Below are 26525 nucleotides of genomic sequence, written 5' to 3' on the forward strand. Positions count from 1 at the left end.
CAGTTTTTCAGCCGACTGTATGCACTCACCCTGCTCCAAGGAAGTGGCACAGACCCAACAGGAACCCTGTCTCTTATTTCTTTAGGTCTTGTCTCCTTGTTTACCATGGCACAAGAATTTAATGGCTCAAACTATGCAAAGATCCTGATGAGAGTCTTACATTTAGCCACTCTTGCAGATAAATATCTTCTCTGACATCATGTCAGCTGTCACAGACTTACACAGAGTTACTTTTCGCTCTAATTTCTTGTATTTTCTGTGTATTCCTTTGTATTGTGTTGGCTGTGAATTCCTACATCTACAGCCACAAAGCAGCAGAAAGGACATCCCCTGACCCCACATAAGTGTCCTCTCTATGAAACCCTTTAGCAGATCATAACCATTTACTTCTTAGAAACAGGCCTAAGTAAGGAGACGATGGCTTCCTTCGAAAATAGAACGTTGTGTTCAGAATGAAGAGTGCATAACTCCAAAATGAGAGATACCCATCTCCCAGTCACTGTCCTGTGGTAGGACTTGCTGTCTTAACTCTAACGTGAATTGTCCTAAGCCCAAACAGTATTTCTTTGGAGCTCACTGGATCATAAGTGGCATGTCTGTTTATCCCTGCTGAGTCTCTAAGCGGTTAGCCAGGCCTCAAGCATAGCTAATAGAAATGAAGACAGAAAATGAACAGCTTACCTGAGGCCACAGTTGTCCCAACTGATAAAAGTCGTGGAATCGTAGCTGATGCAACAGTGTTCTTTCTCCTTCATCTGTACCCGCCCTCTCCTTCTGTCTCATTCCACAAGAACTAGATGAACAAATCAGGAAGGGAAAAGGTGGAGCAAATAATTTCATTTCTATCATCTTTCTCTCCATTCATACAACATCAGCAACACCAGCAGCTTTGAATAAGGCCAAGAAATCTTCCAAATGGAAAAGCAAAAAGGCTGAGACAGTCACTCAGCAAAATCACCTGGATTATAGCATCTGTCTCAGAGCACCATGACTGTGCTTGGTCTTTTTTGAAATTGTAGATCTTTGCTCAAAAACCTCAAAAGCAGATAGACAGGAACAGATTTAGAAAAAGAAACCAATACAGTCGGAGGCACTGACACTTTGCATCTGTGTTGCCACCATGTTTGCAATTGAAAGAAGTTAGTGGAAGGAACAGGCACTACGAAAAAATGACCATTTTAATTTTCTCAAATACCCATCTCTGGGTAGAGGTAGGATAACACAACCAATAGTAAAGCAGCCTAAATTCAGGATGTCCGGGACCTGGACCTAACAGCAGTGTCCCAGTTTTGACAACTAGGTTTGTCTGAGTTTCACAGAGGTCAGTGAAACCAGCCTCTCCACACTGCTGGAGTTGAATTAGCCCTCCATTTATTCAATACGCTCAGGAGGTCTATGGCTTGTAAGTGTATCTGGTTCAAGGTGAAGAAACATAACAGAAGGTATTACACTTTGAAAACAATACAGTGAGAAATTGCTTCCTGTTTGTATTCAAAGTGATCCAGCTAACCTTGTGGCAAAGGGGCAGGCACAAAACAGAACCATCTACCTTGGCAACAGATCCATCCTTTAGAAATTTCTCTTTGCTTTGTGGCACAGCTGAAGCACACTCTATGGATTAGGGCAGCCCTAAAGGCTTCTGAGTCTCCTACAGGACAGCCACAAGTTGCCTTCTTTTTCCCCCCACAAATGACAATTATGACTTAAATGGATTTTTAATAATCACTCTCATCCCTAAGAAGTCAATTCTCCAAACCTTCAAATTCCTAGGCCTAGAGCTGAGATAATTTTATGATTGATATATTACCAACATGCAGAATGCTGTTTATCCGAAGTATCTTCTGACTGAACAAACTTCAAAAAAAGACAATTCCAGTATGCAGCACGAAGATTTCTGACTTCTGCACATTGTAAATTGGCTGGATGTCCATTCTCTGAATGGAATGGTTATTCACTGGTCTATTCTCTAAGCTAATTGTGTTTTTTTAAGTCATTTTTCTCCTGCTATATATAGCATTTTAACTTACATGAAACCAGACTATTTCTTCAAGAACAATGTAACACCTACATTACCCAGACCACGTACAAGACGCTGAAACTTAACTCCATGCAGTTTTCTTTGAGCTGGTCTTCAGATATACATTCAATCCAACCCTTAAGCCCAGTGCCAAGTTCTCAGCAAGAGCAGATCCAGCAGAACTACAATTTCACACTAGCTTTGCCTTAACGTTGCAGCTGTAAATACTAGTTTCATGACAAATAAGAGCAGACACTAACTGATGTGACAGGAGGTACATTAGGACCCACACGGAGTTACATTGCACAGAAATGCCCCATTCTGACATTCACAGTGAGCTTCCTGTGCAGAAATGACTCTGCAGTACACGCTCAGAGAGCACCCCCTCCTGGGGGCAGCACTGAAAGCTGATCTCCTCAAATGCAGAAAACATCTCCTACGGAACATCTACTGAAAGATGGATGCACACCAGAGGGGGTGGCTGAACACAGAGAAAAGCACAGCAGAAAACAAACAATGAAACACTTCCTAAATTTGCAGCCAGTAACTTGTAAACCTCTCCATCAACCCCCCCAACAGGATTTGACATAAATTCTCAAAGTGGGATTATAGCCTATGATGAATACTACAGATCACCTCCTAAAATGGGGAAAGCAGCCCACCTCTCCATATATTATTACCTTAACCCTGAAAGAGTGAAAAGGTTTTTCAAAGATATGCCAGATATTAAACTACCACTTGACTCCACAGTTGAAATGTCTTCTTATGCCTGGGCTAAGAGGCACTGGTTATCAGTTGATTCATTTCTACCCCAAAAGTTCAATTTCTCTCGCTACACTTTGTTATTCTGCTTCAGCCAACAGCAAGATGCCAGCTGTGCCTCTTGTATTTCTCAAATCCCAGATTTTCTTCTTCTAAGGCTGTCCTACAGGTATTTACAGGGCAGTGGAAATGTTTGGTCCTACAGTAGTTCATTACATAACTAACCGTCTCAGCACTCCTATCAAAGAAGAACTTTGGCAGTCAGATCACAGCTGTAGATGTTTGAGGCATGTGATTCTGCAAGGCCACGCAGCTTAGTTCCTAAAAACGCATAAAGGATGCTACAGTATGTTGCACTGCTTTGTGCTTGCACAGATTTTCTGACTGCTCAGAATCACTGCATATCTGCAAGAACAGAGCAACATCTGCAGCCTGTACTCATTGTGCTTAATCCTGCATTCAGGGAAGTTACCAGGAGTTTTACACTGGCTGCAGGGGAACTGAGGCAAGCCTCACTCAGGCAATGGGATTGTCCATGTAGCGGACAGGCAGTAATTCTTCACTGTAATGAGTGTGCAACCAAGTCGCAGCTTCCAGCCTTTTCTGATGGCGCCGAATGAGGTGCTGATGTAGTTCCTCAATTTTAGAAGTCATCCTCGTGCCAAGGCTTGTTTCTCCTCCGATCCCGGATGGAAGTCGGCTGCAGAAATGACGACTCTCGCGCTCACCACTTTCCTCCAAAAGGAAAGAAAGAAGGGCCAACCGAAAGCTTGGCGCACAGTCTCCAGCGCTGCCCAGCCCTCTCAAGTCCGTCAGCCCCAGCAGGACGCACCCACAGCCCCGCCTCGCCTCGCCCGGAAGCGCCGCCCGCAGGAGCGGAAGCTCAGCGCGGAGGACGGGCGGGAGCCGCGCCATGGCGGGCAGCGGCGGGGCGGCGTGGCGCTGCGGCAGGCGGTCCTTTTCCCCCAGCCGTAAGCGGCTGAAGCCGCTGCGAACTGTGGTGGCGTGGAGGGGAAGGGCGGAATGGGACCAGGTGATGGTGGGGTTGTACTGCGGAGACAGCCGGCTGCAGCAGGAGGCGCTGGATCGGGTGTCGGCCTGGAAGAGCCGGTACGGGCTGCGTTCCGGCGGAGAGCTGCTTTCTGTGAGCCTGAAGCCCAGTGTGCCGGCTCTGCCCCTGGCTGGTCCCGGCCTCGTGTGCCATGTCCGTAAGGGAGGCTGCGGTCGCGTGCACGTCGCAGGGGCTGCGTCCTACAGGGCGCCTTCTTCTTGCTGGAGCTTCCAGGCACGCATGGATCGTGCTGTGATATTCGGTCTGTAGGTTCCAGGGAAGGCAGAAGCCCTGCATGCCCTCCGCTTCGTAGACTTGTTTCCGTTGAGACTGTACTGCTCTGAGTGCATCCCAGGACCCCACATCCTCTCATTCCATTTGTGTTCACCCTATACCTCCATAAAGGAGTCCAGTCCAGTCACTGCAATTTCATGCTGTGAGAATACGTACCTGGTATATAAGAGGTTATTTAATGCATGTAGGAGTAGCAACATAAGCACCACTGACAGTAAAGCATTCAGGAAGGAGTCTTGCTGTCTTTCTATATGCACACCTTCAGGCTTCCTGGTGTTAAAAAACATGAAATGTATTACAAAAACAAAGCCTTTTTTGGGAGGATGGGGACAGTGGTATAGTCTTATAAGACTGCTTTTTTTTTTTTTTTTTCCTTCTTCTCTAGGTATGGCCCTAAAATGCCTCTTGCAGTAGATTGCACTGCTGAACTGATTCGTTGCAAGGTCCTAGATTCATCTGGCAAATTAAGATCACATGAGCTTATTCTCTCATATGGACTAGCTCTTGTAAGGTAGGACTCTGAAGGCCTTTATTCTGTAAGAAAAAGATGAGTACATTTTCCACTTGAGTAGTTTGATTTCAGATCTCTGGGTCTCTAGCTTTGTACAGTTTGTGGGGAATTTGTGCAATGGATTCTAAGTTTCTCTACTGCTCTTCGTAAACATTATCTTTTCTATCACCTACATGCAGATTTGTCAACTTGATCACAGAAAGAAAACAGAAAATGGTCAGTGTTCCTCTGAGAAAACTAGCTATAGAGGTAAATATCTAAAGAAAGTTAATCAGTAACCCATGCATAAAGAATGTACACGTTTTGTATTAAGAATAGTAGATCATTTTTTTCTTAAAGATATAAAGTCTAGTTCATTCTAGCAGTAAAGAAGTAATACAATGAGAAAGTACAGCAAAAATAACAGCTATAAATGTAGATACAAGGGAAGGAAAAACCCACAACTACTCACCTTTAAAAAAAAAAAAAAAAACAAAACAAAACAAACAAAACAAAAAAAAAACCAAACAAACAAACCCTCAAGTAGACAAGGATATCTACTGAGTTACCCTTACCTCCTCTGCCAACCCTTAAATGAGGGCTGGGAAACAATGGATCCTGGCTCCACCCCTTCTTGTTATTCAGGTACATTGCATACACCTGGGCTGGCCCTGCCTTCCCAGCACGTGCTCCATTACTGCTTTCAGATATGGCTTAGCATTTCTGCTATAAAAGCCTTAAAGAGAGTTGATGAACTTTGAAGTTTTATTGAAAGTCTTGATTTAGATGTAAATGATGCTACTCTACAGGTATGTTATTTGGTTTTATTATTACAGTAATGAAAAAGAGCTCTCTAAATTCAGTTATTAAGAACCAAGGTTATATTAAAAGTGCTTAGTTGTATTTTTAGGTTTTTTTTTTTTTTTGTCTTGCTAGTCTCAGTTGTTTTTGGTGAGTTTGTCTAGTTCAATACAAAGAAGAAAAGATTCAATATGTAATTATAGTAGCAATTTGAGTCCTTTTAATGTTTGCTGTACTGACCATCATTTCTGAGTTGAAACAGAAAGCTTTGAATATGAAAAACAAATGGTATTTAAAACTTGCTGTAGGTGTAACCTTGTTAGGTACTCCTGCATGGGAGTAAGTAACTCTGGATTTTTCATTTTTTTTTTCTTCTTTTAAGGAAGATACTTTTACTCACTTTCTACCAGTGATCAGACTTACTGATAGGTGTCTTTAATAGTCAGATAGCTATAAGAAAAAAATTAAATAGCATGGTTGTGTTTCATATGCAAATACTGTCTAGCTTGTTTAATTAATTTAAATAAAAACTGACTTATGTTATGTAATGGAAATGCTAAGTTACAGTCTTAAACAATGATGGAGCACCTGGGATGGTAGGGCCAACCCAGGGGAGCTCACATGTATGTGGTGTAGCTGAGTGACTGGAAGGGATGGAGCCAGGCTCCACCCCTTCTCTGATGTTATTTAAGAATTGGCCCTGGAGGTGAGGGTTCTTTTTGCTGGAGATTCCTGCCCACCTGAGTCCTTTTGAAATTAAGTAGCTCTTTTCCTTTATTTCTGTGGCTGCCCTGTGCGGGTTCATTCTTATTTGCTGTAGCTGAAGACTTTACCACCCACGTGTTATTATCCTGTTATGGCATTATAGTATATTATACAGCTCTACACAGTACTTCTGTCTGGAGAGGCAGCTGTTTCTACAGGAAAAGTGGGAGAACTTAAATTGTAAAATCACATCTGTATGGTTTCTAGGTTAAAGGAGGGCGGAGAATCAGAGGAGGGATCTTTTCCCACTGTTGATGGGGGAAGCTGGGAAGTACCATGCTGAGGTGGTTTAGAAGTGCTATTCCCACCCAGTAAGAGGTTATTTGTGGCTTTGTGGGGCTGTATTTGGATTTAGCGTGATTCCTTGCAGCTTTGTGGTGATGCCTGTGACTGCTCTTGCAGGTGGATATCCCTATCTGGGTTGTGGACCTCCGTCATGAGCTGACTCATGGGAAGCTGCCCCGCTTGGCTCTGTGCCGCAAGGGTGAGTACTGCCTATGGGCATTATGGATGGGCCTTTCCAGTGATATCTAGTGATGTCTGTCACATGGTACCCTCACCAGCAGGCAGATGGGGAGCTCTGAGGAGAACAACCATCTCTACTGAGACTCTGCCTAGCAGGCTGTAGGCTCAACCTGGAAGGGAGAATTGTAATGCGAAACACCTAGGGGAGTGTACTTTGTGAGGGTAGCTGAAGTATGCTTGGTGGAGAACAGACAGGAAAACTAGAAGGAAATGTTGCTCTTCACTCTCCATTGTCTTCTGCTGCTGGCAGTGCTGAGGCAGAGTCCCAGTTCTTGGGAGATAGTCAGTGTTAGGCTTTCAGAAAGGACTGAAAGTTCTCTTCCTCACATGGAAAGGAATGATATGCCATTTGATGAAAATGGGAAATGGGCTGTGCCACTGCAGATGTTATTCTACTTTGCTGGCTCCACGCAGAGGTGCATCACAGGGCAGGTATTCTGAGACACTTGGAAAAAAATACTGGAAATAGTAGTTTGCTGCTATTGTTTCTAACAGCACATGAAGTCCATGTCAGTGAAGGAGGTATATGCTTTTCCTAAGGGTTTGGATGTACATGAGACTGTTAAATGAATTTAGGGGAAATGCAGAATTGCAAGCAGTATTGCAAGCCTGAGTAAATTACCAGCTCATAGTGCTTGAAACATTTCCTGGGAATTTGGAGTTCAGCACTGAGGAGCCAGATTAATCATATTCAGCATTGTCTTTAAGTTGAGTTGACCAGTGAAATAGTGGTGGGATAAAAGAGTTGTTAGTTTTTTGTTCTATCTAATGTATGGTTACTGTAATATCTATACAAAAAAGTGACGTTGCTATAGATACTGTGTTGATCATTGAGATATTGAAGAATTGACTTATCTTCTCACCAGAATGTTGCTGTGTGAACTTAGTTTCCACTTCAATTTGGCCTTGCTTGACTGAAGCAAGGTGTTGTAGGTGTTACGAGGATTTATGGGGCTTGAAGCTTTTTTGTTTTTTTTGTTTTTTTTAATTCATTCATATTTTTATTAACGGAGTTGTATGTGATTTCAGATTCATAACTTGTTAGCAGTATTTCTAAGCACAATGCAGGTTAGCAATGTGCCACCTGTATTTTTTTTTTTTTGAAAAAAAAAAGTAAATGTCACTGAGAAGAGAATGTTTTATATTCTCCTGTAGGCTGTGATGTTGTGCTGGACTGGCTACGAAAGACATATTGGAGCCGTCAGTTGGGCAATAATTTGTGTGAGGAAAGTGAAGAGGAGGATGAGGAAGAGGAACAGGAAGAGATGGAGGCAAACACAGAGTTGGGTAGTGACACATGGGAGATTCAAACCCCACAGCATGAGGTCTGTCAGAAACATAAGGAATTCCATGGTAGGTGTCCATGAAACAATGAAAAAATTTGGAAAAAAATTAAATCTTTAACCTGTGCTGGCAGAGCATTTTAAAGTGTCATCTTCTAGGCTGTACAGTGGCTAAAGTTGTACATTCAGCTCATATTTTGGGATTACTGTTTGGGCCTTAGTAGATTTTAGGGTGATTTAAGTTCTATGACACTGAATAAGCAATGTTGTAATCAGTAGCAGCAGTTAAAATATGGTGGTTTAAGACTGAATGCTGTGAAAGTTCTAGTGTTGTAACAGCCACAGTTTTGTTTGGATGAGATGCAAGCTTGTGGTGTTTTTTCTTCTCCTTGTCTACTCTAGGCAAGAAAAAGAACACTGTACCCCAAACTGCTGAGTAAAAGAAACACAATGTTATAGTAGACCTGCTGGTCTATAAGTTTAAAATAAATGGAATGGCAATGATCTATTGGTCTAACAGTTAAAATGCATCTGAAGTTTAATCGTGTGGTTGGCATCCTGATAGCAGGTGTCTGTGATACCCGACTGTTGATGTGTTTTGGAAGACAGTGCTAATTCAGGGATAGTCAGTGGTCCCAGAGATGGAGGAGGGACTTCATTGAGGTGGTGCAGGATTTTAATCCATCAGGCTATGGTAGGTTTGTGAGTAGCCGCAATCACGTCATGGTGGATTTGAAGTGACTTATGTTCCTGCAGGCAGTTCATGTTCAGACACAAGTTTTTTTCCTAGACTGATTTGTTCAAGGAATTTTTGAAGCTGACTGTGTTTATCTACTTCTCCTTGGCCACTGCTAATGATAAAATACTGAACTCCTAGACCAAAATTTGCAGTACTAGGAAAGTCTGGAAATTGTTGGGAGTTGGGTAGAAGTCTTCAGTATTTTCTGTCCCAGGATTTATGATTTCATTCTACTGATGTCTTCCTTGAGCATGCATTTGCCGAGCTAAGCAGCTTACCTATGCTTGACAAAGCTCTGTACTGTTGACCCATTCCCTGTTTTAAGTGTGTGTATATATATGTTTATTTCTAGAAAAAGTCAGAGATGTGTTGATATCCTACAAAAATGAGCAGTTTCAGGTAAGCATAGCCTGGTCTGCTTCTCCCTTTATTTGGATGGGAACGTGTTTTAGAGGTGCTCTTTCTCTCCTGCTTTTTGAATACCTCAGTATTGGATTCTAATGGGATCCTAATGGTTGTTGATTATTCATCCCCACTGTTTCAGTTGTTTGATCTTCAAATATTCCGTGCTCAACTATGAGATCAGAATGGAGAGTATTATTGTAGTCAAACTGCTGCTGGATTCTTATTCCTTTTCCTTTATGTAACTTTTTTGTTGTGGTAGGCTCATGTTTTCCTTCATACATCTCACTTCAAAGACATTTAATAAAGTATATTTGTAATATAGCTTAGTTAGCACCAAATTATAAGTGTGTATTGGGCCTCTCCCTTATTCTTGACAAAGAAGGGGAAACTTCTTTTCCGTTACTGGGCAGGGAAACAAATGACTGCTTACACAAATTCAAAGGTATTTTGTTTTTAGGTTTTTAGATAATTTTCTCAGGATGCTTTGTTTTATGGTTAACGTGAGGTAGCAGAGTAGAAGAGAGATGGTGTAGAAGGAGGAAACCTGTATTTTGCTTTATTCTTGAAACTCCAAATTGTAAAACTTTCTGCATTCTTCTTTCTAGCTTTTTTCTTCGCTCTTCCCTAGCTCTAGGTAGGTTAGGGCATTTACAAGAAAAAACAGTTGCAATCAAAATTGTACTTAGAGGTATTTGATTTCAGCTTCTAACAAGTCAGTGCTCTCAGGAGTGTTTAATGACTAAAGCTTTCTGAAGCAAATTTTAAGTGTGATCTATGGGCTTAGATAATGTCAGTTTCTCTCTATCCCATTTACAACTGTTAAGAAAACACAAGACCTGAAGGCAACACAAGTTACAACAAGCAGTATTAAGTTCCAAGCCCTTGCTTTAGTCTCTAATACATGTTAATTTATTAATTCAATCCAGATAAGCTGCTTTCTGTACTGCTATGTCCTTGTATTCATGGATGTGATATATTGCTTGTTTTTAGAGTGGATCTATATTCTAGTAAAATATTTGTTAAAGCCCTACCAGTTAACTGTTCTGGCTGACTCTGTGTGTGTGTGTGCTGTTCAACAACCTTGTTTCTTGCCTTATTTTTTGTGGGGTCCTTCCGACTGGAAGGAAGAGAAGAATGTGTAGTGAGCGAAGGTTATAGTTAGGAGTTCCATATTAATTGTTTTCTGGAAGTGAAATGGAGGCAACAGTAAGATCCAAAAATAGGACTGTTTTGGAGGCCACAACTAAGGTGAATCCACCTCACTGAGCTGTTAAGGCATAGGAATGGGAGAGCTTTTGCAATTAGGGTCAGTGCAGGCTCCCGTTAATGCCTGCATTTTTCCTTTGCTCAGGTTATGCAGGCAGTCCAGTCTGTTTCAAAGTCTCGGGAACTGTGGTCTAATTCTTCTTCAGAAGTGGACTGGATTCTGGCTCAGATCAAAGACTTAATGCAGGAGAACAGGTATGTCTCTGAAAATTAACTGAGATGGAAGAGTGTGAAGCTGCACCTGCAGACCTTTCTCACTACCTGTTCACTGTGTTGTTCAGCTGTTCCTTAAGCAATTTGTTGATTGCCTCAAAGCCTTTGAGCACGAAGTTATTAATCTCTCATAATGAATGTTTCCTGTGCATGCGGGTCTTAAAGGCATGCAATGTGTTCTGTGTCTTTAGCTGTTCTGACCCTGAGGTGTGTCAGCATCTTCATCATTCAAAAGCTCTCCTAAGAGCCCTATGTAGACTTCGATATCACAGTAACCTTCAGGATTTTTCAAAATTGCACAGCAGTATTTGCCTCTTCTATACTTTATAGTCTTCCCCCACTATAGGGCCTCTGGGACCTATATGTTGACACCTAAGATGTTGACACTTTATTATTGCTGTATAAAATTGCGTGGAGTTTCTGTCCCACTCTGAGAAACACAATCAGTCTATCTTTAGAGGGGAGAGACAGTCAAGTTTAAATTTGAGCTGTAACTCGTAATGCTTTTAATGTGAACATGTATGTCATACGAGCTGCTGGTTAATTTAAGAAGCTATCGGGTGTAATGCTAGAAGTTGTCACAGCTTGTGGTAAATATCTTCTCTGCTGATAAGGCTGGTTCCTCACTTGTGAAGGATGCTCTCCAGCAAATAACAAATACTTCTGAGAGCGGTGTGCTGGGAGGAATCTGTGTTGGCCTGCTTGTGGTGTTATCTGGCCAGTCTGCAAGCAAGTTTGCTTTCCTGCAATTAGTTTTGCACCTCTGTAATGATTTAACAGGCTTGAATTTAGACATGTCTTTAAGCTGCTTGAATCTACTCCAGTGGAATGTTGTTCTGTTCAGGGTGGTGTAACTGGAATTTGGCAGGCTTTTATGCATGACTGTTTGTACAAAAGCTTTAGTCTGGCAGATGCACAGAGCAGTTGAAAAGTAACATCCCAACCTCAACTCCATCTCTAGCTTGGAAAAAATCTGTGTGTGGTAATGTGTTGATGAATGGCTTCTGTTTATATCAACAAAAAACACCTGCATGTAGATCTTTTTATTTGGGAAAACTGCTACTGTGGCTGAGTAGTTAAAGTACTTCAATGTTGGTTTTGCAGTGTGTATGCCTGTGTCCTTCCAAGCTGGTAATTCAGATCAAAGGACTTGATTTTTCCTGTATTTCAGAAAGACCTACTTACCAAAATATTTTGGGATAGCTGTAAATTACAAATTTCCTATTGAAGTCCTCTGCTGCTGGAAGACTTGCACTGTACTTCTCAGAGTGGTAGCAGTTGAAATGACATATTGCATCTGAACAAAGCATTGAAGTGCTTCGTATAAGCTATTATAGTGCATGTCATTACTGACAAACGCTAAATTCCAGTATGAGCAATTTGAGCTGCCTGAGCATGATGTACATTCAGGAAAATAAGTACACTCATATGGAGGGGGATATAAAAGCTGTTTGAAAGCCTCAAGCTGCTAGAGCAAACCATAAGATTTCTCTTGCTCCCATACTTCATCCTTGAGCGCCTGCTTAAGCTATTTTTATTCCTGCATCCAGGTGCAAGTTGTTAAGAACACAAGCTGATCTGTTTATAGTCAGTGGAAAGCTGTGCCTATGTTCAAGTTTTTTGTAACCACGTATACGTTTTCTTTCAGACCTCAGAATGATTAAAAGCAGCTACCAGAAAGATTCTTATGTGTACCACTTCTGTTTGTTAGTAACAGCATATCAGCTGTACTGAAATTGAGACTCTCTCATATGAGATTCCACTGATACTTATACAGCAACATAAATACACTGATGGTATGAGGGAGAGAATCAGAAAAAAAGACAAAGAACTTGAGTGTTGAGATAAACTATTTACTATTTACCTAGATAGTAAAAAAGAGGGGGGAAAAAGGATAGTAGTTATAGTAAAATATGTATACAAAATAATTGATGCACAAGGAATCGCTTACCACCCACCAACTGTTGTTCAGCTAGTCCTCGAGTAGCACAGGCTGCTTGACCAACTTCCCCCCGTTCTCATATGTATAGTGTTTTATTTGCATGCTGTGGTATGGAATGCAGTATCCCTTTGATCATTTTAGGTCATCTGTCCTGGTTCTGTACCCTCCCAAATTTTGTGCCTCTTCAGCTCTCCTCATAGGTGCAACAGTACAAGAAGCTGAGTAACTGAAATGTCATTGGCTCTGTACAGCACTGCTCAACAGTAATTAGAAACACTGGTGTGTTTTCAACATTGTTTTTCCTCTGGAGCCAAAATATCCCAGCTGAAACCAGGACATCTTTCCAAGTTTCACTGGGACGTATCCAACACAAAACCAGCAGGTTTTAGTGCTTTAAAACAAGCTACTTCACAGTTATATTTGGCTTATGAAGATGTTACAGAACTGGTGCAAGTGGTGTTTTGATGTGTGAAGGACTAAATGGTATCAATTAGTCTTTGTGATTGTTCTAGGGAGACAGTGGCTGAAGTTCTTCTCAGTGATGGCTTTCTCATTCCAACAACAGATTGTCTGAAGATGTTAAATATAAAGTATGAAGGTGAGTGTTTTGGGAACCATGTGACTTGTGTTAAAAGCACATAGCCAATATTACAATCAGTTCTGTTCTTTTTCATCATTATATTGAGATCTGTAATTCTCTGCATAATTTTTTTGCCTGTGACCTTAAACATCTTTGAGCTTTTCTATAGACCCCTTTATGGACGTATCTAGCCATTTCTTTTACATAAATCTTTGTTATGGAAGCACAACTCTTCAGCACTGAGTGCTGCTTGCTTCTCTGCCCATATCCAAAATAGTTACTTATTTAATCAGCTCTCTCTAGTTGCTTTTCTGTACTGAAGCTATGAATCTGATATATATATATATATATTATATATATTATATATATATATTTTTTTAATATATATATTATATATATTTTATATATATATATACACGTTTTTTTTTGAGTCTCACTTATTAAGTGCATCATAGATCCCTGCTGCTGTCCACTTGGATGGAGTTGCATGGGTTTCCTGCAAAAGAATTAAGGAGCAATGAAAATTAACCAATTGTTTATCTTCCTGAAAACATACCTCGACACCAGCCACAATACTTGCCAAGAATGATCCCAAACTTCTGTGGCTATATTACACTAGTGAACTTCTAGGAGTTCCTTGATTCTGTGTTGCTTTTCTCTATCTGCTTTCCCTTAGCAAGTTGTTCTGAGACACAATAGTTCTTCATTGTGTCAAATGGACTTAAGATGGCAAGAAATCAGTAAAGCAGAGGTAGATGTTCCTGTGCTTTACCATGGTATTTTTTGCTGTTGTTGGACTATCCTTGTTTGTTGTTGGTTTGCTTACCTTAATTTACCTTAATTTACTAATGAAAGAAAATAATAGCTGTGCATTCAATGATGATCCCAGAAAAAAAGAAACAAAATAGTAATATCGGTGTAAACTACTTTATTTTGAGACAAAGTCACACCAACAGCTCACAAAAAAAAACCAAAACAGTGATTTTTGGCTTCTCTTTTTTCACATATTATTGCAGCAAATAAAGAGGTATGGCAGTTCAAAATTCCTCAGACACTTTACTGCTTCTGGCAGCCATTGCTGACAAGCATCCTTTCCCGAAGTTTTACACAGACCCTAATAGACAAAATGTTCATGAAGTTGAAGGAATGTTCTGACTCTTCAGAACTCCAGTCTCAATTCCTGATCAACTGGATTTCTGAGATGCTGACTAGCATTGCTAGAGTTAACAGTGGTGAGTATGTCTGGAATTTCAAAACAAAGTAAGCAGCTCTTCTGTGCCGTTGTAGGAATAAAGAGAGTGATATGAGTCCTTTAGACTGGAAGTGTAATAACATAATTATTACTCTTTTCATATTGACTGCTGTCATCACTGCATTTCTTATACTTTTTTAACTTGCAGCGTAGTTCTGTCATGTTTAGCAATAGTTTGAAGTTATTATTTTTCTTGCAATATAGCTGTGGCTTCCTCAAGATGTGAAAATCCAGTCTCTCCTATGAAAGATCAGTCCATTGCACAGTAAGAGATAGCAGTGCTGTACAAACACAGCTCTGTAGCTTGCCTGTGTGGGATATAGGGCAACAAAGCTGGTGCGGGGTCTGGAGCGCAGGCCTTATGAGAAGCTGCTGAAGGAGCTCGGATTGTTCAGTCTGGAGAAGAGGAGGCTCAGAGGAGATTTATTGTTCTCTGTAACTACCTGAAGGGAGGTTGTAGTGAGCTGGGGGTTGGCTTCTTCTCTTGTGTAATTGGTGATAGGAATGGAGGGAATGGCTTCAAACTGCACCAGGGGAGACTTAAGCTGGATGTTAGGAAATAAATACTGCTTATCTGAAAGAGTGGCCAGGCACTGGAGTAGGCTGCCCAGGGAGGCGGTGGAGTCACCAACCCTGGAGGTGTTCAAGAAGTGATTGGATTTTGTGTTGAGGGACATGGTTTAGTGAGAACTATTGGTGATGGGTGGATGGTTGGACTGGATGGTCTTGTAGGTCTTTTCCAACTTTGGTGTTTCTGTGATTATGTGGGATGGAATATTTAGAACAACTCTTCCCCTCCATTGTTGCCACATTGTGAAGCTGATTTAGCTGTTAGTGTATTGGCAAGTCCCTTATAATGGTCTTGACATCCTTTGTCAGCATATCTGGTCTTGGTCTTTAATTAGAATGCCAGCTTGTTTGAGGATAAGAGCTCCAGTAAAAAGCCACAGGGATGATGTGTGTGTTTTTATGAAGTTTGACAGCATTGTATTTCTCTTTGAAGGGAAGAAAAGACGTCGCTGTAACAAACGAGCACACATGAAGGAATTGTTCCTTCAAAAAGTTCCTTTGCAGTGGGTAAGACTGACGGATAACTGCTTGGAAGCTCCCTGCTGGGCAACCCCACACCTCCTTCAGCTGTAAGTTTGATTCTGTGATCTAGAAAAGGGACAGCAAACAGTGCTTTGTAACAGCTTTGGACAGATCTCCTGTGTTATGATGAGTTATGGCTGTGTTCCTTTCCCTTCCTTTGCATCTAGCAGAATCATGGCAGATGTATGTGAAACCCCTCCTGTTGCTGCTCATCTCCCCTGGAGATTCTACAAAGAGATGGAGGACAAGTTAAAAGAATTTTGCCTTCAAAATGAAAGTGAAAATTGCCTTGAAAGATGATAAATAGCTTAGCTAGATGAAAAGTGGTAGCAGCAGAGAGGTGATTGCTTATGTGCATGGTATGGGTTTTAGTGTGTGGCAGCTTTTTCACGTGAGAACAGCAAAGCAAAAATTCAGTTAAAAGTATCCTAAGTCCTTAATTTTAATCACAGAGTGTATTCCAGCATCCGCTCTGTAGGAGTAATCAGATTTGCCTCTTAGTGGAGATAAGATTGTGCTGTCTTAGAGGAAACTTAAACTTAAAAGGCTGCTCTGTTTGTAGACTTCTATCTGGAATCTTGTTTTGATTTTGAGACTTTTATATTACTCCTTTCCTTTCTAGGATCCTCACAAGCATGAGACCTCGTTTGCCACGTTCTTCACGAAAGAATCTTCTCTATCTCACATCCATTTACACGGAAGAAGGTGGCCCTTTGTCCACTCCAGGCCTCTCTTCGGACTGCAGCAAACAGCCAGTTTATACTATAGAGAGCCTACAGTGGAGGGCTAGGCTAGAAAATCAGGTCAAAAATGAAGGGCAGACTATTGAGAAACAAGATGATGTACAAGAGAGAAATGATGGTGTAGAGGAGGTAGAGGAGGAGGAAGAAGAGATACCTGAAACAAATTGTTTGGAAGGACTTGCTCATTCTAATATCATGGTGGCTATTGCTGAGAAAAAAGCAGAGCTGCAAGGGTCTGCCTGGCAGATTGTTGCAGGTAAAAAGTGATTTCATAAGACTTAATGTTCCAAATCCCTTGTAACTGCTTTATCCAGTCTATCTTTTATGTGCAAGTACCATCTCTCCCTAAAAGCTCTTAAACTACTGTGTTTTTTTTTTTTCCAAAGGCACGTTGTTACTGCTTCTAAGTTGGTATGTGGAAATCAGTATGTCAGTTTCAAACAAAAGTATCTTTAAAGGAGAGAGGTAGATAGTATGGTTTGCTCTGGAATGATCTGAGGATTCTTTTAATGGACATTGCCTCACAGTTCTCCAGATGTGTTCGTACTGTGGCATATGCTACAGTGACTTTCTTTGAAAGAGATAAGCTTGTAAAGGAAACTAATTAGAACTGTAGTTCAGTTTATTATTTTTTAGTACCTAAGAGTATTCATTTTTGCTGAGTTGTATGAAGCAGTATTTTTGGATTTGAAGTGAGTCTTGCTTTTTAAAGTCTAAAGCTTTGACTTCTATTTTATGTACTGTATCTTTACTCAGATGAAGTGCAGTGGAAGGACTTTCCTCTTGGGAAACTCCCCGGTCAGACCGATGACCCTGATGGTCTCATGTTGGATAATTACTCCATGATGTCTCTGCTTGATCAGCCAGCAAAAGATGAGTGGAAGTCTTCCACTACAAAGTGAGTAGTGGTGTGGGCAGAACTCTGTCCCTTAACTATGAAATGTATTTATTTATCTATGCCTTTTACTGCTATGTGTAAAATCAGAACTGGTTTTCAGACTGTTACTTCTGTAGTAGTTTGACAAAAATACTCACCTGTATTTCTAGTATCTACTGACTGCTCTTGTGTGCATCTTTCAAGTAATGTGTAAGGAAGGACCTTTGTAGTGCTGATGTAATGGCCTAGTAGTCTACTTACTGTAGGTATGTATACATAAGAGCAAAGAATGTTGCTATAAGGAGGACTGTCAGCTTTTGATGATTTCTGAAAGGTTCTTGTGCTTAGGTGAAATATGAATTTCAGCCTGACCTTGGCCTTTACCTTGGAGATGCTTGGAGAATACTCCTCCGGTAATCAGATCAGAAATGCTTCTAAGGCACACAGCTCTTCTGTTCATGGGAGAGGCAAATTTTTGTTCACATGTGCTGAAACACTTCTTTTGGGATCTACAAATGGATAGTTGGAAGGACATGTCCTGTTCTATCGTTTTTTGGGGTTTTTTTTCCAGTTTCTTAGTCCTTGTCTTATAGGCATTGCTTAATAATTTGGTGCATATATGGAGAAACAGGTTGGTGACATTACGAAATTTGTGACAGAGTGGTTGGTGTAGTTTGTTCATATTTTTATGATTAGGAGATCATGCCTTTTTATTTTATAGTGCAAAGTAGTAGATTGCCCTGGAGGACATGAGCCCTTTCTGTCCAGCTAAGGAGGGTGCAGTTAGTATGGTGATGCTTTGCTAAGAGGCTTTTGCTGATGTTGCCATGGAACTAGCCACTGGTGAAACTGATTACACAAGCTGTTTTATAAACCTCGCTCTAGGGGAAAAAAAAAAAAAAGCCTGAGCCAGCACTAAGCATCTTGTGATAAAAAGTGAGGGGGTCATTTTTTTTTTTTTATGTATGGTATTCTGTTCTCCATGCATTCCATAATAAGTAAAGCAGGAAGAGGGAAAGCTACATGCAGAACGTGGCAGACTTCAAGAAGAAATGACGTAAGAGCTGATTTGTGCTGCAGTGCAGTGCTTTGATTGTTACAGAAGCAGAATGAGCCTCTACTAATTGCTGCATTGCAGACTTGCACAAAGTGTGTTGCCTGGCCCATGTAACATAACTTTTTTTTTTTTTTAATTCTTACTGCAGAGAAACATAAAGCAATTTATAATTGTCTTGCTAATCTGAGAGTTCTACTGGTAGCAGCAAGACAAGCAAATCAAAAGTATGCTGTGAAGGTGTAAACCTGGACACTTAAAGTAGTAGAAGTCATACCAATTTCTTCTTGCTGTGGGCTCCTTTTATATTATCTTGAAAATAGTCGTATGCATAGATTACTGGATTGTGGGAATACAAGAAAAACTGTTCAGAGCAGCAGCTGTGGAGCAAGATAAGCAGCATGAGAACCAAGGACACCTTTAGAAGAAGAAAGAACATCTGATGGCTCCTATTGGATAAGTGCCTGTGTGAAGGGTTGAAGAGTGTTTTGTAGAATGCTCTGTTAACGCGTATAAATAGAGTAGTGCTTAACGATAAAGCAGACTAACAGCTTTTAACCACACTGGTGTGCTGCTGTGTCTCCAGTGTGTCCTGAGAGTCCAGAGACTTCCCCACACTAGATGCTGTTTCTTTGTACTTAAATATGAAACAAAATGGATGATGAAATGGCTACAGAGGAAAAGAACTTCATTGCTGAAATATAAGAAGGGGCATTTAGCAAGTTCTGTTCTAAGCAATGTCTTAGATGTTACTGCATGTGATTTTTTTTTTTTTTCTTTTTTTTTTCCCCTTAAGACCAAACAATTGGCTGTCAGTAATCAGTGTGAATAAATGTACTTTGCTGCAGTGTTGAGCATGATTTAAGCTGCTCATAGGCATGAGCTGACTCTCAGCAGAAACCACTGAAGATCATTAATGGTAGTTATTCACAGAACTTCACAGTAGAACTCCCCAATGGAGGAAAGAAGAGCCTTAATTTGTTCATTTAAAGATTTCCTTTAAAAACAGTAGAAATATAATGGCATTAGAAATATGCAATGACCTGGTTTAGAGTACTGTTGGTTTTTTTTTTTGTTTTTTTTTTCCTAGAAATTGAATCTCAGCACAGTAATAGGGTTAAGTGCTTTGAAAAGCCTGGAACAAATTTGAATCATAAAAAAGAGTTCTCTAAGAGGAGGAGAGATTGCATGAAGATGACATTTCCTGTCTTTAAGAAGTGCATGCTAGTTTAGTTGCCAGTAAATTGTTTTAGCTGGGTCATTCTGAATTTTAAGGCTATTTAATGCTGGAATAATTTATCTAGATAACTTCTGGGGTCTCCATCTTTGGAGATATTCAGAACCGACTTGGATGTTGTCTTGAGGGAACGTGTTCTTGATGACCCAACCAGAGTGATTGCCTTTAGAAAGTCTTGAGGTTCCTTTCAACCTCAGTGATCTGATGAGAAGATCTGTGCCTGCTTTTCTTCTTGCTTTCTCAGTGGAAAGTGACAATAGGAATAAACTGCCAATGCAGTTTCAGTAATAACGTATGACCTGAGATGGCCCTGCATTTAACTATTTTTGTCCAAAAAAGTTTGAGGCATCTGTATGAACAGTTAACACTGTCTTTTGGAATGTTATTAGTTCCACTTATCAGTAGTATATTTGAGGACATTCAAGTTAACCACAAAGGGCATGGGATTAGGGAAGAAAAAAACTTCTTAGTGCCAATGTTTCATTGTTTCTTACTGGTTTTGTGCTGTTTCCTCAGTCATTTAGTTCTGTCTACTTGGAGAGCAAACGTGGAAGCATGTAAGTTGTGGGGATCACTATTTTCAATAAGTGGGAGAGTTCACATATTTGTCAACTATCATGCTCTCCTTTCCCTCCTGTGGCTGAGATTTTTCTGTACCTGACAGCAGACAAGTGGATCAAAAGCAGAAATGCTCTGTCAAAGTACCATTCTGTCTCTGATGTTGGCTGATCAGACTCTGCAACTGTGTAGATCCAGTGCTTTGAAATTGTCTGTAAGGTGCTGGGAAAAAACGCCTGCAACGTCATCAATAGGATGTGCACTTTCTAAAAGTCAGGGCCATCTGTATCTTCGGCTCCACAGACTTGCAGCAAATCAAGGTAATGAAGTGCATTCGGAGTTTCCTAGAAAATTTGAAAAAAGGGTTTGAAAGAGGCACAAATCGTGTAGCAGAAGCGCAACTTTTTTTCTGCAGTCCTAATTCACCAAGTCCACAGATGAGAATGGAGCATTTTAGTAATCTTATGATGTGTTTAACCAATGCAACACCTATGTTACGTAACATCTGCTGAATTCTGCTTGCCCTTGTCTGAGGTTTGTACTTCTTACTGTATAATTCCTATGAATCTGTGAAAATAGACTTCAGCTGGTGTTATCAGAAATCCAGGAAAGAAACTGTCTGAACTCCAATGTGGTGTTAGAAAGCGGCGTTCCTTTATTCCTCACTATGCCTACTGGGCAACTTGACAGGCAAGTGCACCCCCTCCGAGTTCAGGTTCTATGTTTGAGCAGCTCAGGCACAGCTGTGCAGTTCATTGGTGTACATCTTCATTCTTTTTCGAGGGCTGGTAGATGTGCCAGTGTCCCTTTGGGTGCTCAGTGGTGTCTAGGCTGGCCATGTGCCCACCTACTTCTTCCCTTTTTTTCACCATCCGCTTCATCACTGAAACCTTTAACCCTCTTCCATCCTCCTTCCCCACTTTGGAAGATTTCCATTGCTTATTAGGCCATAGTGAACCACTTCTTAAAAACAATGTCTGTGGAACTGGAAGAAAATGGCCTTGCATGTTTTGAGGCAAAAGATAAAAGTATTGTGACTCTGGTACTTCTCATGAGGCAAAATACAAAAGTATTCTGTTATGTCCTCAGTGCAAAATTATTGAGGAAAAACAAGACTGTTCACCCACTGAAACTGACATGGAAAGTTTTAGAACTGTCAGTTGTGGATTTCTTTTGCTAAACTAATATATTGGCTCTTAAACTAATGCACTAATCCCTGTTGCTAAACAAATCAACCTATATCACTGGCAACCTCTCTTACCTGTTAAAGATGAACCCAATATTGAGAGACACTCAAAAGCCCTTCTCATGCATTTCACTTCTGTTTTTACTGTTGTTCTGGAGGTTCAGAAAATAGGAAAATGTGCCTTTCTTGAGATTAAAGAAACAGCCTCAGCATCCACAAAGGTTTTTTTTTTCACAAGGTTGTCAGCTATGTTGCGATTTGTTCTTACCCTGCTCCTCTTTGCTTGTTCTTTGTTGCAGTTTGGCCTCTGGTAGACTTGTGCAGTTTTTCTGGTTTGCCATCAGATCTTGCGAAAGACTGATACGAGGTGTCCGTGTAGTTTGTGTAGATAATGGAAGGGTGAGTGTTTGTACTGAGCAGATATGGGAGATTCTGCCAGGCTTTGCATCTGAATAGATAAGGTTTCAGGAGTCTTTGGATGAAATATGTATGTACCTCTGAGAAGACCTTTTTGTGCAAGGTATGTGTGATAGGAGGACAGTATCCCTCACGCATTCAGTGCTGCTATTAAAGGATGCTTAACTTCTAACACTCCAGCTAGAGTCTTAGGTAGTTTCTAGATTGACTGCTTTACAGAAATAAGACAAGCTTGCTGTTTCCAAAACAGAATAGCTTGAATCTTGAAAAAAAGCAAAATAACTTTCAATCTATGTCAGTTCAGCCCAACCCAATGAATTTTGATGCTGTATTCCACTATTATCTGTCTTTGCAGATATATCCTTTGGAAAGAAAAAAAATAGTGGTTGGAAGACAAGGTAGCATTGATTATGGAAAAAGCACTTCTCCCCTGAATCCCAAGAAATAACTTTGTTACCCTCTTTGGCAGTAGCCTAGTTTCGTCATTCCTGAAAAGCAGTTGCTCTGCTGTGCTAAGCTTGTTCTTGATGCCTTTCATGCAGTGCGTTTTAGAGGCAGAGATGATATCAGTGTCTGTCTCGAGTCTCTGTCCTAGGAATGACACAGGTGAAGTCAAGAGTAATGAGGAGTAGGAGTCACAAGGGACCAAAAACTATTCTGTTAGCAGGCTGAATGCTGGGTAGTTTCCAACAGCCAGACAACATCAGGTCATTCTTTCTGGGTGTGACATCTGTGATGTTGCTGTGCTCGCTTTTTTTTTTTTTACAAGGCCCTTGGCAGTGTTTCATGTGAGCAAGTGGTGTCCAGGAGGTGTTTTGACCCCAAAGGACAAACTGTCTGTCTGTGCATCTCTGAGCGGCAGCTTCTGCTCTATTGCAGTTATTCCAGTACTGATCATTTGGAAAAGGCGTTGAGTTTTTTTACTGTATAGCTTCAAATTATTTTATAAAACTCTCAAGCAAGAGCTCAGTCTTGTTTGCAGAAATGTGATGTAATTTTGTGATTCGAGTTTTGGTTTAACATGAAACACAAATTCCTGTGATGTTTTGATACTTGGGAAAAACTTGCAGGTCCTTCTTTCCTGGATGCAAAAGACTGTTCTTTCATGGTTTTTCTGGTGTTCAGGTTTTGTGCTTAGGGTTACTGTAGGGTTGGTTACTGCAGCAACCTCTGAAGCTTTGAACAGCTGCTGTCATTCTCATGTGGATTTTCTTTTTTTTGGTGGTAAGCTCTTGTGCCCTTTTACTCCCAGTGTCAGTTCTACTTGATGGTAGGGACAGAGTGGCTGTTGGAAATGACTTTGTTTCCTGAGAGTGGAAATTGGTGACATGCAGTGGCTTCAGGGATTGAATCAAGAGGTTTTTACTGATGTTTCAGAAATTGCATTAATCATTCAGTGCTCATGGGTAAGGGCTGGATTTTTTTTTTTTGTCCTAAAGATGAAATGTGTAAGCGGGTGGATGAAAGGGGTCGTATGTGCTGGAGGGTAAAGATGGGTGGAAAGGGGATATAATCCTGTCCTGGAGGATGACTGGTTGTGGCAGGGGCAGCATGAGCTCTCCTTGAGCATATATGAAAAGCATGGAGAGGAGGAGCAGACTTTCCCTTTTTCCTTCTTCCTTGTCAGATATCAGGTTTGAAGTCGATCCTTTAAAAACACATTATTGTTAAATTTGAGCTTTCGTTTTCTCCGTTCTCGTAAAACAGAAATAATAAAACGAACCCTTATCTGATCCATATAACAACAAAGTCATGGTTTAAATTGCTGTGCGTAGAAAAGCTTTGGGTAGGGAATGGCTTACCTTTGTTCTTCACCTGCTGTTTGAATTTTAAGAATGCCTTGTCTGGGAATGCTGTGGAAAAATAATTGTTCCTTGGTGTGCTGGTGTTAGTGAGCGATTGGCATCTGTGAGACCAGTCCTACTTGGTAACTTCTGCCAGGAAGAGATTTCGCGCCTGTTTAAGGATGAACCACTTTCTAAAACTGGAAATGACTTTGCATGCTGGGAGTGATATAAAACTGTAACTTCCTTTAGGCTCTGTGAAGGCTCTGCTTTCTGTGACTTCTGTACTAAGCTGCAGGAATGGCTAATTTCTGTGAGGAAACATAAGAGCATTATAACATTGGTAGTTCATGACAGGCTATTTTTATGTTGCCTACTTGCTGTGTTAGCATGTTTTCTCCTGATTAGCTGATACTCCTACCTAGCAAATGACAGTTCAGATGAAAATTGATTTGTGGTGGTTTCTGGAATCGTGGCTCCCTCACTTTAGTTAGCAAGTGGTGCTCTTTCCTTTGGTTTGTGCTTTGGTATCTGTGTTACCTTAGACTGTGCCTTCTCCTGAATGAGCTGCTTAAAAACTAAGATGTTCCAGTAGGTAAATGTTCAGAGCTAAAAAGGGAAAATTAAGTTTTTGTAAGTTAAACATGCATCAAAATTACTTGGCTGATATGAGCTCACTGCTTATTTGTTTTCTTTTTTTCTCACAGCTCTGCAGAATTGAATGTTCCTGTGACAGGAGGATTATTATGGACCCAGAATGACTTCCATAAAATAAAAAGTGGCCTTCAACTTTTCTAAGACAGAAAATTGCTCTGCAGCTTTCAATGTTGCACAAGATAAGTGACAGAGAGGAACTTGTGATGGTGGCAGGGAAGTAGCCACTCCAGGATTTTTTTTCTATGAGGATTTATTACTTTTTACCATATAAAATCACAGTTTTGCAAGCATGTTGTTCTGCTTGTAGCTATTGTCTGCTTAACCACTGTCAAGAACTTTTAGCTCTAGCTGATGCTTGTGAAATACAGTTATTATGTTTTGGAAACCCCTTGTTAATTTTTTTTCGTGGTTAATAAATATCACTAACTGAAGGCAAAATTCTTTATGGATTCTGTTTTTCTTTTGGATATTCTGGAAGAGGTCTGCTGGTTCCTGTTGGTCATAATACTGAGAGCCCTTCCCTTTCAGTGACACCAGTACTGTCATCTGTTAGTTTGGATTATTTAGCCAGCATAAGGTCATGCTATAATTTTCATCTAGCTACGATTTCAAACGCAGGTGAGTTTTGTCTGGTGTTATTTATATTCATGACTTTGCTGAGGTTGAAAAGTCTCTTTGCTGTAAAGCTAGCATGATAAGCTAGCATGTGGAAATGGACTTGGTTGCTGTTTTAGATAATTGATGAGAACAAGCATTTGCAGCTTTTTTTTCCCTGAGTTCAGTTTTCTTTGTGTTAACTTGTATTAAATGTTCTTGTTGCTTAGCAGCTTCTACAATTACTTGTAAAAAATTAGGAGTTGAAGCACTTATTTCTCTGTAATAATTTGTTGGAGTGTATCTTCCAGGGGTTTAAGACAGAGCTTTTGTCTGAATCAGTCTAATAACTTGCAGTAGTTAAGAAACTAAACAATAACAGGAAGATGTCAGTGTGGCATTGTGCAGTGGCATCTTTTTAATTCCTTATAGTTACCGTTCTCATTAGGTGCTAACACTGTTATTATATGTGCTATTTATGCTTTCAAAGAGATGCAAACAACAGTTCAAAAAGGAAAGCATGCTAACAAATGCTATATGCAACTTCTCCTCCCTTGATAAAGGCGCTCAGTAAAATTTCTTTTTCAGAATGCTAATTAGTTTGCTTACTAGAAATGTGTTCTGAGGGGGGACTAAGAAAAGCCGTGTTGATGTATTCCTTCAGTGCTTAATTTTTTCCCTTGCTTTAAATTGCTTGAGTCTGCCTTTTCCCCTCTGTAAATTTCTTTCCAGACAGGTTTCTACTGTCTGCAATACCACCTCCAAGTGAAGCTCTAGAAGGGACTGGAGATTAAAAATAATAATAATAATAATTTTCACAGAATCACAGAATTGCAGGGGTTGGAAGGGAGCTGCAGAGCTCATCGAGTCCAACCCCCTGCCAAAGCAGGTTCCCTACAGCAGGTCGCACAGGTCGGCATCCAGGCAGGTCTTGAACATCTCCAGAGCAGGAGACTGCACCACCTCCCTGGGCAGCCTGTTCCAGCGCTCCGTCACCCTCACTGTAAAGAAGTTCTTGCGCATGTTTGTGCGGAACTTCCTATGCTGCAGTTTCCAGCCGTTTCCCCTTGTCCTGTCTCCACTCACCACTGAAAACAGTCTGGCCTCGCCATTCTGCCCCCACACCTCAGATACTGATAGACCTGGATCAGGTCCCCTCTCGGTCTTTATTTTGGAGCTTTACGTAAGATTGCAAGGATAAATGATGCAAATGAGAGTCACTGAGGAAGCTGTGGCCTTGGGACCATCACTTTCACATAATGCAACAATGGAATCATTACTGTAACTTATTCCTGCCTGTTCAAGTCTTAAATATTTTGCTTCCTGAATGATAAGAGCAGTCACTCTCCAATGGACCTCCTGTGCTAAGAAAGGATTACAGTGCTGGGGAGAAAACCGGAGCAGCAAGAGCATCCTGTGGAATCTAATACTTCTCAGTAAGTGTCTGTGAGGGCTGTTCTGACTAATCATAAAGGGAGATGTGGAAGAAACTTTGTAATATGTGTATTTTAATGTTTTGTAATAATTTTGTCTTTTGAAGTACCTGGATCCTCCTGGTTATTGTGAAAGCAAACATGGTAGTGGTAGAAGTTTGAGCAAATAGAGATACAGATAAAGGTGATCCTTTTATATCATTTTCCTTCCCCTGTTTTGTTTCCCCAAAACAGTTGAAGTAATTTCGAATCAAATCACTGTGATGCTGTATCCTTCCCCTGAAAAGTGAAATGATGAGGTGTTGAAATAGATGAAGAAAATTGATTTAATAGAAAGATTGATGAGAAGTGGGACCTAATTAACACAAAGAAGTTTCTCCTCTGCTTTTTTTCAAGTAAAATGGAGCATCCTTACTCTCATCCTTTCTCTATGCAGATTTAAACACAGAAGCTGAGCATTATATGACTTCACAATTTGGGTATTCTTCCTGTAAATCAACAAGGAATG

The 26525-nt window shown here is 40.6% G+C and overlaps 1 protein-coding gene across 1 annotated transcript; it reads left to right on the forward strand.

The window, feature by feature from the left end:
• Positions 1-3487: 3487 nt before the first annotated feature.
• LAS1L (LAS1 like ribosome biogenesis factor) lies at positions 3488-24428 on the forward strand. The gene is given in 14 exon segments (XM_052672795.1): positions 3488-3555; positions 3557-3889; positions 4510-4635; positions 4815-4884; positions 6583-6664; positions 7861-8058; positions 9080-9126; positions 10484-10593; positions 13066-13151; positions 14150-14365; positions 15389-15524; positions 16100-16476; positions 16977-17118; positions 24041-24428. Coding segments are annotated over 14 exon segments (2082 nt in total). The 3' UTR covers positions 24132-24428.
• Positions 24429-26525: the final 2097 nt, after the last annotated feature.

The sequence above is a fragment of the Tympanuchus pallidicinctus genome, unplaced genomic scaffold (assembly GCF_026119805.1).
Source record: "Tympanuchus pallidicinctus isolate F22 unplaced genomic scaffold, pur_lepc_1.0 scaffold13, whole genome shotgun sequence".
NCBI classification, from domain to species: Eukaryota; Metazoa; Chordata; class Aves; order Galliformes; family Phasianidae; genus Tympanuchus; species Tympanuchus pallidicinctus.